The sequence below is a fragment of the Carassius carassius genome, chromosome 16, assembly GCF_963082965.1.
Source record: "Carassius carassius chromosome 16, fCarCar2.1, whole genome shotgun sequence".
NCBI lineage: Eukaryota > Metazoa > Chordata > Actinopteri > Cypriniformes > Cyprinidae > Carassius > Carassius carassius.
In genome coordinates this window covers 24,012,171-24,027,137 of record NC_081770.1, presented here as the reverse complement: position 1 = coordinate 24,027,137, position 14,967 = coordinate 24,012,171, and the positions used below count along the sequence as shown (strand labels likewise).

Genomic DNA, 14,967 nt, shown 5'->3' with positions numbered 1-14,967 from the left:
CCCCAACAATGTTAACTGAAGGAATAAAGAATTTACTTTATCGTTTTTATCCAGTTCTAAGACTATATTATGTAAGGTTGGTTTTATTTTTCACCTCAGGAAAAAAGGAAGAAGTTACATTTTGAAGTCTGAAACCTCAACCAGTGTTAAAATTGATTTTATTTTTATTTACGGTTTTCATTTTGAGTTTAGTTTAAGTTTTAGTAATTTCATTTAGCAGCATTGTTAACACACACATACACACACCCACACACCCACACACATATATATACTGTGTATATATACGTACACACACACACACACACACACGTCTATTTAGCTTATATTCATTTTCATTTTTATTAAACATATGTACAGTTAATTGCAACAATTTTCATTTAGGGTTAAGTTTGTTTTTATTAAGGCTGTCAGTTTAATAAATCTTACAGTCCATACAGTTGACTATTGACAAATATGATGCAGGGCAACAACTCCATAAATACAGTTATGCCCTAAAATTCAAGAATTTGAGCAAACTTCACAAGGAATGGACTGAAGCTGGGGTCAAGGCATACAGACAGACAGTTGTTGTATTCCTCTTGTTAAGCCACTCCTGTACCACAGACAACGTCAGAGGCATCTTACCTGGGTTAAGGAGAAGAAGAACTGGACTGGTGCCCAGTGGTCCAAAGTCCTTTTTTCAGATGAGAGCAAGTTTTGTATGTTATTTGGAAACCAAGTTCCTAGAGTCTAGAGGAACGGTGGAGAAGCTCATAGCCCAAGTTGCTTGAAGGCCAGTGTTAAGTTTCCACAGTCTGTGATTATTTGGGGTGCAATGTCATCTGCTGGTGTTGGTCCATTGTGTTTTTTGAAAACCAAAGTCACTGCACCCGTTTACTTCCTTCTGCTGACCAGCTTTTTGAAGATGCTGATTTTATTTTCCAGCAGGATTTGGCACCTGCTCACACTGCCAAAAGCACCAAATGTTGGTTAAATGACCATGGTGTTGGTGTGCTTGACTGGCCAGCAAACTCTATTGTCAAAGGAAAATGATAAACAAGAGACCAAAAAAAAAAAAAAGAAATGCAGATGAGCTGAAGACCACTGTCAAAGAAACCTGGGCTTCAATATCACCTCAGCAGTGCCACAAACTGATCACCTGCCACGCTGAATTGAGGCAGTAATTAAATCGAAAGGAGGCCCTACCAAGTATTGAGTACATGTACAGTAAATGAACATACTTTCCAGAAGGCCAACAATTCATTACAAATGTTTTATTATTGGTTTTATGAAGTATTCGAATTTGTTGAGATTGTGAATTGGTGGTTTTTTGTTAAATGTGAGCAAAATCATCACAAATAAAAGAACCAAAGACTTAAACTACTTCAGTCTGTGTGCATTTAATGTATTTAATACACGAGTTTCACAATTTGAGTTGAATTACTGAAATAACTTTTCCACGACATTCTAATTTATTGAAATGCACCTGTATATAAACATATATAAACATTAAAGGGACCGTTTACCAAAAATAAATAAATAAAATCTGTCATCATTTACCTGAATGACTAACTTTCTTTTGCATAACCTAAAATGAGGCATTTGCAAGACTGTCGGTAACTAGGCTGTTTTGCTCACTAGTGACTTTCATTGCATGAACAAAAAATACAAATTATTTTATTTGATGTTCCATACTTTATGTTAGGCTGTTGTAGCCTAAACGTTTAACACAATGATAGCTTTAAATGATCTTTTGGGAGGTATTTTAAAAAAATATATTTTTATAGTTATTTTTAGTTACAATAGCACACTGCTCGGCGAAATAGTCACAAATTTGAATAAATAAAATCGTCTTTTTTATTTTGAAGTGTAAAAAGACTTCCATAAAAATCATACAAAAAAAAAATAAAACATTACATTTTTCTTAAACATCATTGTATTTTAGTTGAAGAACACACATATACATATATATATATATATACATATACATACATACATACACACACGTGTATACATTGAGAGAGAAGGAGAGAGAGAGAGAGAATCTCATTTACATTGTAACTGCAGTTAACATGACCAACTGATTTTTCAAATTTAGATAATTTTTCTTTCTCCCCCTCACAGCGAGTTCACATGAAATAAGCTACATTTTATAGAATTTGAATTGTGTAATATTGAATAATGGGAATCTTTTACACATGAAACCACAAAAACTAATTAGCAATACCAATATGTATTTACATGGGCATTATTGACCACTTAATCATGTATTGCATAATTATAATTATAATATTTAAAATCTAATATTCGAGAGTACACATTAAAAACTGTTCTCACACTTGAAGACGACGAAATGCATATGAAATCTCTCAAATGCTTACATTGATATCTACATCAAGTCTACATATGATCTACAAACTAGATACATCCATTTTTAGATTTTCAAAAGTCAGAAGACTCATTTTAAACAGTACAGTATACATAGAAAATTATTAAGAGATTTACACAGATTTACGACAAAACAGTATACGAATGGAATATGTCTCGGATCTTGAGAAATGGTCAGAAGCTGAATTAATGAGATAAAGTGAAACTTTACAAGTGCATTGCTGTGGGAGGTGTGGTGCGGTGGGTAGTGCACATGCTCAGACATGCTGCACGCAGGCATTAATGCGGGCGACGATCACTAATAGAAGTGCATTGCTTTGTACTGTCATCAAACTCCTTTTGAGATCTGCTCTAACTTTTCCTCCCTGAGAGCAGACCTCAGGAGAGTTCAGGAGCAATGGCACATCAGGGTTATAAAAATGGTCTTCACCGAGTCAAAAACGAGTCCGGCCCACCTTCAAGACTTCAGCATCTCCTGTGTGGAGACCTTGCTGTCCTCTGCGGTGTTCTCTTTCAGGCTACTGGTCGTCTCCCGACCAGAGCTGCGCTGAATGTTGGCCTTGGACGACCTCTGCCGCCTCGTCCCGCTGCGATCGCAACGCATCAGGTTCTTGATGGTGGTCCACATTTCCTCGTCTCTGTAGGAGTAGATGACCGGGTTCATGACGGAGTTGAGGACGGCGAGGAGCAGCAGCCAGCGTTTGAATTTCAGGACGTTGCACTGTTCGCACTTAAGTCCGTCCAGAAGCAGAACCACAAGTCCAGGAGTCCAACAGATCACAAACGCCCCTAACGAGACGAACAAACATTAGGGTTTAATGGTTATTAATGATAAAACCATATATATTTGGAGATATCACATACACGTTACAGATATGTTTTTGTACTTACAAATATCTAAAAAATTGGCATAAAATAAAAATTAGTAACTAAATCATTCCATTTTTTTTGTATTTGAGGACACGTCTGAAAAGACTCCTGTTTGATGTGGTTCTAATGATGTTCTGAAACTAAAACGCAATTTTTGTCAAAAAATATAATAATAATAATAATAATAAAATAAAAATGAGACAGAAGCTGCAGTTTTGAGTGGCCCTGCATTAAATATTGCTTTTAAACTGGGAAAGTTAATCGCCTGTGTTAACAAGCTAATTTTGACAGCACTTATTATACAGTATACGCACATTTTAGAGATTTTATTTCTCTTTTAATATATAATAAAATACAGAAAATCCTGAAAAATGTAAACATTTCATTATGTTATTGTTTAAATTATACATTGGATACAATTAGGCTTAGATTAAATTTTTTAATCTCTAAAAAAGTATCCTTGGAAAAATGTATGAACATACACATACATTAAACATACATTTTTACATGTTTGTGTTTACATATAAAACATATACATAATTTTATACATTAACGACAGTTTAACCTTATTCACCATGTGTTCAAGGTTATGAAACAAGGTGCTGATATTTCTACATTTTTTGTTTGTTTTGTATTGGTTTCTTTAAAGGAAATGAAAACAGAGAAAGTAGCCACTGGTTTCCAGTGACAAGTTCCACAATTTGTGTCTCATCTCACAAAAAGTATGCACCTCTAAGATTAACTGTTTACACATATTGCATTTTGAACTGCTGTAGATGCTGCAGTGATTTTTGTTTGTTTTAACCACACTTAAGAGAATGCATTTCTGTCCCAACATGTTCAAAAAACCCTTTTCAAGCCTTGATAGAGTGACTCACAGCAGTAAAGCTGCTTTTAGTCACAGTTCCCCTAAATTCTTTCAAGTTCCTATGAAATCCTGCCTGCACCGCAAAACAACCTCGGACAAACAGGAGCAATCTCAGGTGAAGTACATGTCCTGGCACGTCTTTCAAGATTAGAAAACACTCAGAAGCACTGAAATGAACAAAGGAGATGGTTGTTTTCAGATGCTGGAGCTTCTCCTGAAAGAGCCGTACAAAACCCGTTTCACTAAGAAAAATCATTTTCTTAATCAGTCATTTTTAACAGTATAAAATAAGAGAAATCTTAAATAATTAATACATTTGATTTTGTTTCTATAGCAAATTTAACTTGTTTTAAGGAAGTTTAGATAGTTTACTGTAAAACATGACACATGCTGTTTAAAAGTGTTTTGTAAGGTGTGAGAAATGTGTTTATTTGGCACCAGAAATGCTTTATACTGTTCTGAGGTTATGACTAAACCTCATCAAATGGGGTTTCTCTGTGGTTTCTATTAAGTTTGCCATTTAAGTGAACACTCTTTCCCTTTAATCTTATTAAGCGGTTGTGGAGAAGGACATATATGCACTTATTACATGGCATAACGAACAGCAGCAGTGGGTTGGGTACCACAGGGCAACAGAGCCTCAAAGGGGCCACAACTATTTTAAAAGAAGCCCATATAGTGGCAGCGCTGCTACAGATGGAACAGCATTCGGGCATAAACAATAAAATAAAATAAAAAAGAATCAGCTATACATCTGTTGTTAAGGAACAACCAATCCTACACCAAGTAGAGTTTGCTCGCACACTTTGAAAATTGTGCAATCTAACAAAGTTTCTCAGAGGAATGTAAAGCGTTTGTGAGTTTACACAAATTTCCTTGTGGGAACGAAATTGAGAGCAACAGCCAAGAAAAGGTTTTGTGAGTGAGTGCACAATTGCTTGGGAAATGCAAAGGTTTTGCGAGCAAACAGAGTTTCTTGGGAAACAAAAGATTTGTGAGTGAACGCAAAGTTTCTTTGGAAACGCAAAGGTTTTGTGAGGGCAGAGTTTCTTGGGAAACGCAAAGGTTTTGTGAGCGCAGAGTTTCTTGGGAAACGCAAAGGTTTTGTGAGCGCAGAGTTTCTTGGGGAACTAACTAGCATTTCTTTTTCTATTTCTTTTTGCATTTCTTTTTTCTACTGTGGCAGCCCCGACCTCTATGAAATTTAATTGCTTCTCATAACAGTACATTACACATCACATATTTTCTTGCTGGCTGTGATTGTGTCATATTATAAGGCAGCGTTTGTTTTTTGAAGGGAGTTTTTACTTACAAAATGCTTGACACTCAAAAAGTGCATCAGCTGTATGCATGCATGCATGTATATATACACATTATATATATATATATATATATATATATATATATATATATTATACACACACATTAAATTATCCTGTGATGCTTGTAATTTTTATCTATTTGGACTTGCACAGAAAATAACCATTTATGCATGTGCAAGTTAATATTTACAGCAAAGAAAGCAGGTACTGTTTCACTGAAGGTTTCTTGTCTGTTTTTTAACAAAGTATTTCTCAAAAGAGGAGTTGGGCAATGGATTAGTAACCTTTACCTCCAAAAATGCGACAAGACAGCAAAGAAGGAATGCAGCATGCGTCTGCCTTTTTTATCTGCTTCGTTCAAGAAATAACTGATGAGTACTGGGCAGTGGATCTTCACGCCACAGGCCACTCATGCTGGTGGTTTGATTCAGATGACAGGCAGTGTAAAGATCGCCCTTGTGCAAGATAATGACACAGGCCTGGAGGAAGCCTGTTGTGCAGGGAACAGACGACTCCTCCACTTTGGCCTTATCTGCAACTTGAAGCAGTAAGAGTTACTCCTAAAAACTGGCATAAAAACCAGCTTTTCTTCTCTGCGACATGCAATTTCTCCAAAAAGACCTGCTCAGACCCGTTCAAACCAGCTTTTGTGATGGTGAGCGGCACAATTCATAATAAAAGACAAAGAAAAACAAAAAGCAAAAGAAATTCAACCTTTGCGCTTCTGATAGCAATCAGCTAATGCAAGGGTGGGAGGTTTTGTGTTTTGCGTGTCATTGTTAACTCTTGCATTCCATTGTGTGTTAACTCTTTAGTTTCTTGTCTCATCTCCTCATTCAAGTTTACCTTTTCCAAAAATATATGTGTATGTAGTAGATGCCTGCCCATGGTTAACAGGATATGAGATCATATCCTTCCAGTCTAAATATTTGTCATGTCTGTAATAAATCTGAAGAAATATTTACCAACCCTTTCCCATATCATCCACACACGAGTGGGTTACAAGTTTGGCACGAAACATTTGAGACCCCACAAGGCTCCATTGTGAGCTCAATTAACATTCAGCAGTCTGGCAGTGTTTATCATGCTTAGAGACTAAAGGCGTGGACTTTGGACAGCTCATTAGAGCTGTGGAGGCTTGTGGGAAAACTATAAACCAACATATATTGCAATTGCCATTGAACTTTGAGTGACTGAGAAGTGATGATACAGTCTGATACATATCACAGACTGGAATACACAGGGTCGTTAAATGTGCTTCATTTGTGCAATGAATTCACTTCCCATTTTATCAGGCTGATTATAGTAATCTAGTGTTGTTATAGTAAGAGAAAAGAAAAAAAGAAGGAAAGAACATTATGTAATCAATTGCTCAACCCAAATGTAGTTAGTTCGGGTAAATTTGGGCATTTTGGTCATTTTTTCAGGGTTTTGTGTTTTCTGGTGATAAACTAAAGCAGTTGTAGAAAAGGTCTTCAGATACAAGGTGCCTTTCGATATTTCATTTGAACAAATTTGACATATTGCTGAAGCTGACATGTTCACATCCTTAAAGAAGCTGGAATCGAATGTCACAGTTTCAGTTTCGGTTTGGGGTGATGCACCAACTGAAAGTCTGAAACTGCCAAAATATTGTTTTTGGCCATTTCGGCTAAACATGTGCCGGTATTCGGTAATGCGATATATCACGATGATGAATATGCACAATATGTTAGTGTGGGCACTTCTAAATACCGTAAATAATTATATAATTACAAATTATTCCAAATTTGGAATGCATTTTATGAATACTTTTCTTTATTGTTCATTCACACTTAACATTAGGGCTTCATTAGTTAACATTAGTTAAGTCATTAGACAACATAAACTGCCAATGAAAAATTCTTCTGAACATTCATTCGTCTTAGGTTTTCCGATATTTAAATATAATTTATAAATAACACGTTGTTAAAAGCGAAAGTTGCAACTGTGTTATTAAATGCGCTAACATTAACTAAGATTTAGTATTTAAGTTTTTTTTTTTTTAACAAAGATTAATAACTTTGATACCGGCCTATCCCTATTTCGGTCTAGTGTTTTCCACTGCAGAAAATTTAGTATTTCCAGTAGCCAATATTTCAGTACAGCACTACAAACCAGTATGCATTCTCTTCTTCTGTGAAACCCAGAATATATTTGATGAATGACATTTATGCCCATACAATAAAAGCCAATGGGGTCCAAAACCACAACAGCCCTTAATGAGGCTAGATACTATATTGAATTTACTGCTAAAATAAGGCTGTGAGAGTACAGACTACAGTCTTTACAATGGCACGCACTGTATAAAGGTCCTAGATCGCATAATTATCATTTGTTTTATGCAGATCTTGAATACAGAAAGTTATTTTTTCCCCTCAGAAAGAGGTTTCATCAGCTGAACAATCGGTATGGTGTTAAACAACAGTACAATCCATTGCAAGCTCTATTTTTCTATTTCTTTTCTTTTCCTGTCAAAAAATTTAATATGGCGCTACCCTGACATTGACTTTCAAAATATCTTCTTTGTGTTACAAAGGAAGAAACCGACAGGGGTCTGGAACGATATGAACTTTTTCATTTTTTGGGTGAACTAGCCGTTTCACAAGACCAGACCTAAGGGAACATCTCCAGAACTTACCGAGTACGGTCATCACCGTTTTGATGAGCTTGACCGGCGTCCTCTTCCGATTTATAGCTGCAGAAGTGTGCGTGTTCATGACAACAGTCTTTCTCATCACATAGATGTAAATCCTTAAGTAAACAGCCACCATGATGAGGAAGAGCACTAGGTTGGACACAGACCAGAAGATCAGGTAGCTCCGGCTAAAGATGGGTGCCAGTTTGGAGCACAGGTCCAGACTGCAGATACAGTTCCAGCCCAAACTAGGAACGGCCCCCATGAATATCGATATACCCCACACCAGGACAATCAACAGGGTCACCCGACGTTTGTTGAGGTTACTGTGAACCTTCCAGTTCATGATGGAGATGTAGCGCTCGAGGGCGATCACCAGGAGGTTTATCAGAGATGCGGAGAGACTCGTGTCCAGCAAACCCTGCCGAAAGAAGTAGGCTTGAACGGAGAGATCGCGAGATATTTTCCCTGTTTTGAACATGAGATACACATAAGCGATCCCGGCGAGAAAGTCTGAGGCGGCAAGGTTGGCGAGGAGATAGTAGAAGGGGTAGTGAAACCTTCTGTTTGTCACCACCGCCGCAATAATCATGGCATTGGCCACTAGGATGAAGCAACAGCAGATGGACCCAACGACCTGAACCAGGATGAGCTGCGTTTGCTCCCAGTCATCAGAGGTTATGTTGCTGTTGTTGTAGAAAAAGTCCATGTACTGATCATAGTGGCAAACGTTAGACCTGGCCATCTTTAGACAAAAACCACTATGATAGGAAAGAAAAACAAAACATAATTGTATTGTCTGAGACTATAAAGCTTCATTTATTTCATGTTTGTTTTTCATACGAGTCATTCATCTGAAAATCATTTATCTGGAAATGCCACAATTGGAACATGCATGACGAAAACGCAATAAACTAAACAAAGAATGCAACATAAACACTCAAATGAACATAATAAATAATGGATAGACTGACTTAAAATAAATAAAATTTGCAATAAAATGCAAATAAATGCTATAACAATCGCCCTTTAGGGATTCAAAATATATATTTTACCATAATTACACTATAAACTTAGGTAAAATAGTTTATGCTTTTTAAATCCCAAACATTTTTTCAGTGTTTAAGAATAAAATAATATGTTTAGGTCAAATGTAAAATTTGTACTGTAGCATTTATAATTTTTGTTTTACATTTTTTAACAGTTTCCATTTTAATCACATTTAGTCTTCACTTGTAAATTGTAGTGTAGTCTCTAATTTAGTCTGAGCCGTTAAATGCTGTTTCAGATTAACATGTCAGTTTACATGCACGTTATACCGCGCACGATCTACCAAAACAAACCAAATCAATCCAAATCCCAAGTTAAATCAAGTGTAGACGATATCATCCCCTTAAAAACTTTACCAAAATGTACGAAAGTCGTGCAGTGATATATAAAGCTCTCTTACCACAGTCACAGACTCGTCAGGTTCTCAGTTCTCTCTCCATTAGTGGTCCAAAGTATCGCGCAAATCCGGCTTGACACCACAAACACGAGGCAACTCTGAGTCAAGTTATCTGAAGAAGTTTGAGCTCGAGAGTTTTAGGGAGGAGAGCGTGAGGGATAGTCATTGAGGGCGTGGTCACCGCTTTCAATCGTTCATAAAAAAAATTATATAAAACGTTTTTTCACGTTATGAAAAGGAAATCAAGCTAAGTTTGCATTTTATCTCACTACGAGACGAAGAACTAAGGTAAAAAAACGTGGTTAAAGAACAACACTTCAAGTCAAGTAGATAATGACGTGTTTATGAGTGGCTTCTTTGTCAGCGTCTATTTCGTAAAGTTACGCAATTTTACTCAGGTGTGTGAGGTAAGGGAGGAGCCACAACTTTGAATATTAACAAATATGGAGATTTCGATCAATAATACAACTGAGATTTAACCTTAGTCTACCTTATTGGACATATTGTTGAACATTTATTATTTAAACAGTCACAAAAGAAAATATGCATTGTCAAATGCATTGAGGATATGAATAATATAGAAGATACTTCCCTGCTGAAAAAAAAACAATAAAAACCATTACAGAATTTTTAATGGTTCTAATAGGAATTCTGTTGGTTTTAATGGACACTGTAATGGTCCCTGTTGGTCTGTATTGGTAATTAGCCTTTTTCTACTAGTGGCATGTATTGAATATTGGATACCATTAAGGACCATTAGAACACCTTTGGAAACTTTTGGTAGTATCTACTGGACACCGGTATGAACCATTTTGACTCCAATAAACTTAGTGGTTTCTTTGGAAAACTGTAATGCTCCTTGTGGGTACTGCTGAAAAAAAAAACATAAATAATAGAAACCATTACAGAATTTGTATTGAAAACCTATACAAACCAATAAATCCTAATGGAATATGACCAAAATACACTACGTAATGGAAACCATTTGGTAATGATTAACTGCTGATGGTTTGTAATGGAAACCATTAGAAATTCTGTAATGGTTTCTATTGTTTTTTTTTTTTTCAGTACAAATTATATTCATAAAGAGATTTGTCATTTTGGTACCTATTGCTCTGCCTTCACTGTTCTTGTAAATGTATGAAATCTTTGATGTTCTGGAAAAAAAAAAAAAAGTTTAATTTGAAACATAAAATAAGAGTAAATCATTGTTGGTGTGGGTAGACCAGGTAAATCAGATTTCAGGACTGAGTTTCATTTCTTATAGAAACAAGAAGTGAAGCCGTCATTCTAAATACCAAGCACTTCTGATTTAATTGGTTTTTGAGGTCTAGAAAACACATTTTGCAAAACTCTCTCTTTTAACAACCCCCCTCAAAAAAACATGTCACCAAGATTCTAGAGTGCATTTTAGCATGATTTCTAATTTTACTGCTTTGAATAACAAAGCGACCCAAAAAAGAAAAGCACACACAATGAGCCTCTTGTAGTTTGAACATACAAAATACTTTATTATACTTTATTATCTTCCATTCCCGCACCCAAGGTCTTTCTCCCAGTGATCAATTGCTTACAAAGCAAGTCACGTAGGAACTTGTCTGCCTTCCCTGTTAATTGTGGGATGATGATGATGATGATGATTATGATAATGAGCAGTGATTCACATCATAAAGTATGATCATCTCCAACAAGACAAAAGTTGCCTCAGCTGAGTGAGCAATTCATTCTTAGAACTCTGGTGTTGCACTTATGCATTACAGCCATTCCTTACATACTTTAAGCACAATATTAAGAAACGTTATCTTTCAAATATGTCTAAACACCTTTTGAGGTAACATGCCAAAGTGCTGATATGAAAACCAACGGAAATGTGTAATTTGAAGCAACTCTCCAATGTAAAACACGAGCAGACAATCCACATAAATAATATCATAAAATAGATTTCCTCTACTATCCAACATTAAACGGGGATAATTTTACAGATTGCACATCAAAATGCATCCAAAATCATCTGCGGTTGCCATTTGTCCCACAAAACGCTTTATTTCTTTTTGCTCTTAATTGCATTGTAGTGCACTTTGGCAGATATGATTTGGTATTTATCCATTTGCTAATGCAGGTCTTACCGGATCATAATAAAATTGGCACGTTCAAAGGAAGATCTTTCTTCCAGTGTAGTACATGAAGCATGTACATGGAGAGGTAAACATGTTCACATAATCTTTCCCTTATTAAGCTGCAAATCCATTGCAGTTTTCAGTAGATTCAACATCGTATCTGTCGCAACGGTCAACCGATGAGAATGATGGTGTCGTCTTTGGGAACACTGCAGAAAGAGTACAAATTAGGCATATTGAGTTGGCATTTCATATATTTGTGCATATATGATCTGAAACCAGTCTTTGAAATGGTTCCTGTTGTCTCTGAAGTAACTTACAGCACAATTTTGTGTTCTGATGGTTTTTCAGTGCAGATTTCCAAAGGAAGTGAAACTAAAGATTCCTAATCAAACTCAATTTTTGAGTCCTGAAAACTTTGCAGGTTAGTTTCGTTGCTAATTAGGTAAATTCCCTCAGTTGGACTGCCTCTGCAAGTCTTTCTGTCAAGAAAACAAGTTGGTTCTATTCTGTTTGCATTCGATAGTTTGGGGTTAGTATTAAATAAAATTGATTACAGTCGTTACAAAAATGTCAAAAGAAATGACATTTAGAATATATTGAAATAGAAAACATTTTAAATTGTAACAATGTGTTACATTATTAACGTTTTTATCCCAGGCCTTTATACTTTTGATAATATAAATGCAGTTTTTTTAAATAAAAAATAAAAATAAAAACCTATTTTAGATAGATAGATAGATAGATAGATAGATAGATAGATAGATAGATAGATAGAAATGTGGTCTATTTTAATTAAAATTGAAATTTATAATTCATATATAATTTATATTTAAACATGAATTTAGAACTTTTAAAGAATAATTTTGAAAATGCATATCGGGGGTAATAAAAGATGCCAATATAGACTGAATCACTCAGCCGACCAGGAATAACAAGTTCCTCTTTCTGCCAGATGAAAAGAAAATGAAATATAATTCTGGCCCACTTGTTGAGCAGGAACACCAGTTGATCTAATCTGAAGAGATGATGGAAGATTCTCGTAAAACCCGATTCAATCCTAAAGTACTGTACTATCCATGCTGAAACCCAGTGCAGCATAAGTGGCTTTTAAACTGATATTTAGACTCATTATCAAATTATAGCCAGGCTTTACATCATATGACACTCAAGCAAACAATGAGTCCTCCATCTGGAGTTCAGTTTCACGTTTTCTCACATTGCAACCCATAACAGTTAGAAAGTTACAAGACAAAAAGCTCTGGCAATATTCCCCAGAGGAAAACAAGAAGCTCAGAACAATAATGGGCATCGTTATAGGGGCAAGTTTTTCATTTCTAAACTCTCGTTTGTTTATCGTTCCTGCAAGGCAAGGGGAAGCCTTCTCAATTTTTTTTTTCCCACAGAGAACATTTCTCTGTAATCAGCACTTTGCTGGGTGTGTCTGTCTTTCTGTCCCACCACTAATTCCATTTCTCATGCCACAGTGGGCTGACCTCAGCTCTGGAGGAAACACTGCTGCCCTGCAGCTGATGTCTGTGATATATACTGTACCTTTTGCAGCAACAAAGCATAACTGAAGGGTGGATGGTCTCAGCTTCACCACACTCTGTGCCGACCACCTCCTGTCCCTGGAGGGGGAAACCCTCCTTCTGCCCCATCAGAAACCGCTGGAGCTCTGTCATGGGGAAGCCTGTCGTTTGGTAACCCTAGACAAAAAGGAGTTGATATGAAGTGCTAAAAACAAGTACTGTTGAATTTTATTCAACCTGCAAGCAAAGTATAAAATTACACCATAATTTACTCACTCTGACGTTGTCATGACTCCGATTTATGTATTTGTATTAATGTTATGTTAATACTTCGTACTAAACGAATAAACAGAACAAAACTAAACTAAAAAAACCTAAACAAAAACAAACACCCACAAAAAATACAAACAAAAATAAAAACGAAAGCAAAAATCAAAAACAAAAAGAACAAAACTAAACTTAAAATTTTTCAGTGTTTGATATACAGGAAGACACATTTTTTGTTTGCACAAGATAATACATTTCATTTTCATGTGAACTAATATGTTAAGAGAATCAAGAAATTCATTTGATCCATTATTATATCATTAATAGGGCCTCTTCCTTCAAACCCTAAATTCAATATTAATTAAATGCAATTATTATATTACGATTGCTCTTTTTGCCAGTTTATTTTCTCATGGGATAGTGGAAGGGGGCTAGAATATAATAGGATGAAGGGGGATAACAAGAGTTGGAAATGTTTGCAATCCGGTTCAAACTCGCATCCATGTAAGCATTGCAATGTGTTGGAACGTGTGCTAACCACTAAACCATGCAGAAATACTAGAAACTAGTCACAGTCGGTTAAGCTGATATTACCTTGATGGTCTCGTAAGCGTCTGTGATGAGGGCGATGAAGAGACTGAGCACCATGTAGATGAAGAGCGAGATGAACGAGTAGAGATAAGCTCGGCTGAACAGCCACACCATTGTGTTCTTTTGCTCAAACTCTGCAAACGTGGGGAACATGTCGTCCCCGTTGACTAGAGAGAAGAGGCACTCTGCCACACGACTCAGACCTTCGAACTGACCCACAGGACATTGGTGAATGCGTGGGAGAAAACATGTGCAAGAAAGTGTGCATGAGACCACTGTGAAATACTGACAGCTGGCAGTATCAAAATACATCATGTATTCATTAAAACACTTTATATAATTATGTGTCTGTGCATATATGTATACACAATAGATAGATAGATAAAAAGTTCTATTATTGTATTCTATTCATTCTATTCTATTCTGTAATACTGTATCATATTCTGTTTGGTCAATAGATGGCTTCTAAAAAGTATAAGTCAACATACACTGCCATCTACTGTACATAAGAAAGACTACAGAATTACAACAAGGAAGTATGTTACAGTACATCCATATTTCACTAGTATAAAATACAAACCACAAACATTTAGCCAGTGGGTTTGTTTGTTTGCTTTATTCACCTTCTCGTGGTAGGGTCCCAGGACAATCCATCCACAGAAGGTGTAGCCCAGGTAGATCATTCCTGCGCAGCAGCAGAAGCGCAAGACTTTTGGTAAAGCTGCTCCCATAGTGAGGATAAGCACCTGCGTTGTCATAAAACGATTTCAGAGCATATAACAAATGATTAGTCTTTAAGAAGTCAATACTGTTATATGACTAGTGGTCAGTAAAACACATGTGCATCACCTTGCTATACATTTACATTCATGTGATTTTGTGCATTTTGACTTGCATTGTATTTTTCGAAGTATCCCAGGTATCTTATGA

General features: G+C 36.1%; 2 protein-coding genes across 2 annotated transcripts in view; both read right to left on the bottom strand.

The window, feature by feature from the left end:
- Positions 1-2,214: 2,214 nt before the first annotated feature.
- On the bottom strand, positions 2,215-9,723 carry LOC132159969 (lysophosphatidic acid receptor 3-like). Its single transcript, XM_059569661.1, has 3 exons — positions 9,534-9,723; positions 8,087-8,844; positions 2,215-3,156 (listed from the first exon to the last, which is right to left on the bottom strand). The coding sequence occupies exons 2-3, from the start codon at positions 8,826-8,828 to the stop codon at positions 2,825-2,827; spliced, it is 1,074 nt and encodes a 357-aa protein (XP_059425644.1). The 5' UTR covers positions 8,829-8,844; positions 9,534-9,723; the 3' UTR covers positions 2,215-2,824.
- Positions 9,724-11,014: 1,291 nt separating this feature from the next.
- mcoln2 (mucolipin TRP cation channel 2) overlaps positions 11,015-14,967 on the bottom strand; it is a 9,343-nt gene continuing 5,390 nt past the window's right edge. The window contains exons 10-14 of the mRNA XM_059569660.1: positions 14,933-14,967; positions 14,661-14,783; positions 14,041-14,247; positions 13,202-13,356; positions 11,015-11,856 (exon numbers count right to left, since the gene is read on the bottom strand). The exon at positions 14,933-14,967 is cut by the window's right edge and continues 67 nt beyond it. Coding sequence (XP_059425643.1) covers positions 11,820-11,856; positions 13,202-13,356; positions 14,041-14,247; positions 14,661-14,783; positions 14,933-14,967 — 557 coding nt within the window. The 3' untranslated portion in view covers positions 11,015-11,819. The remainder of the gene's footprint in view (positions 11,857-13,201; positions 13,357-14,040; positions 14,248-14,660; positions 14,784-14,932) is intronic.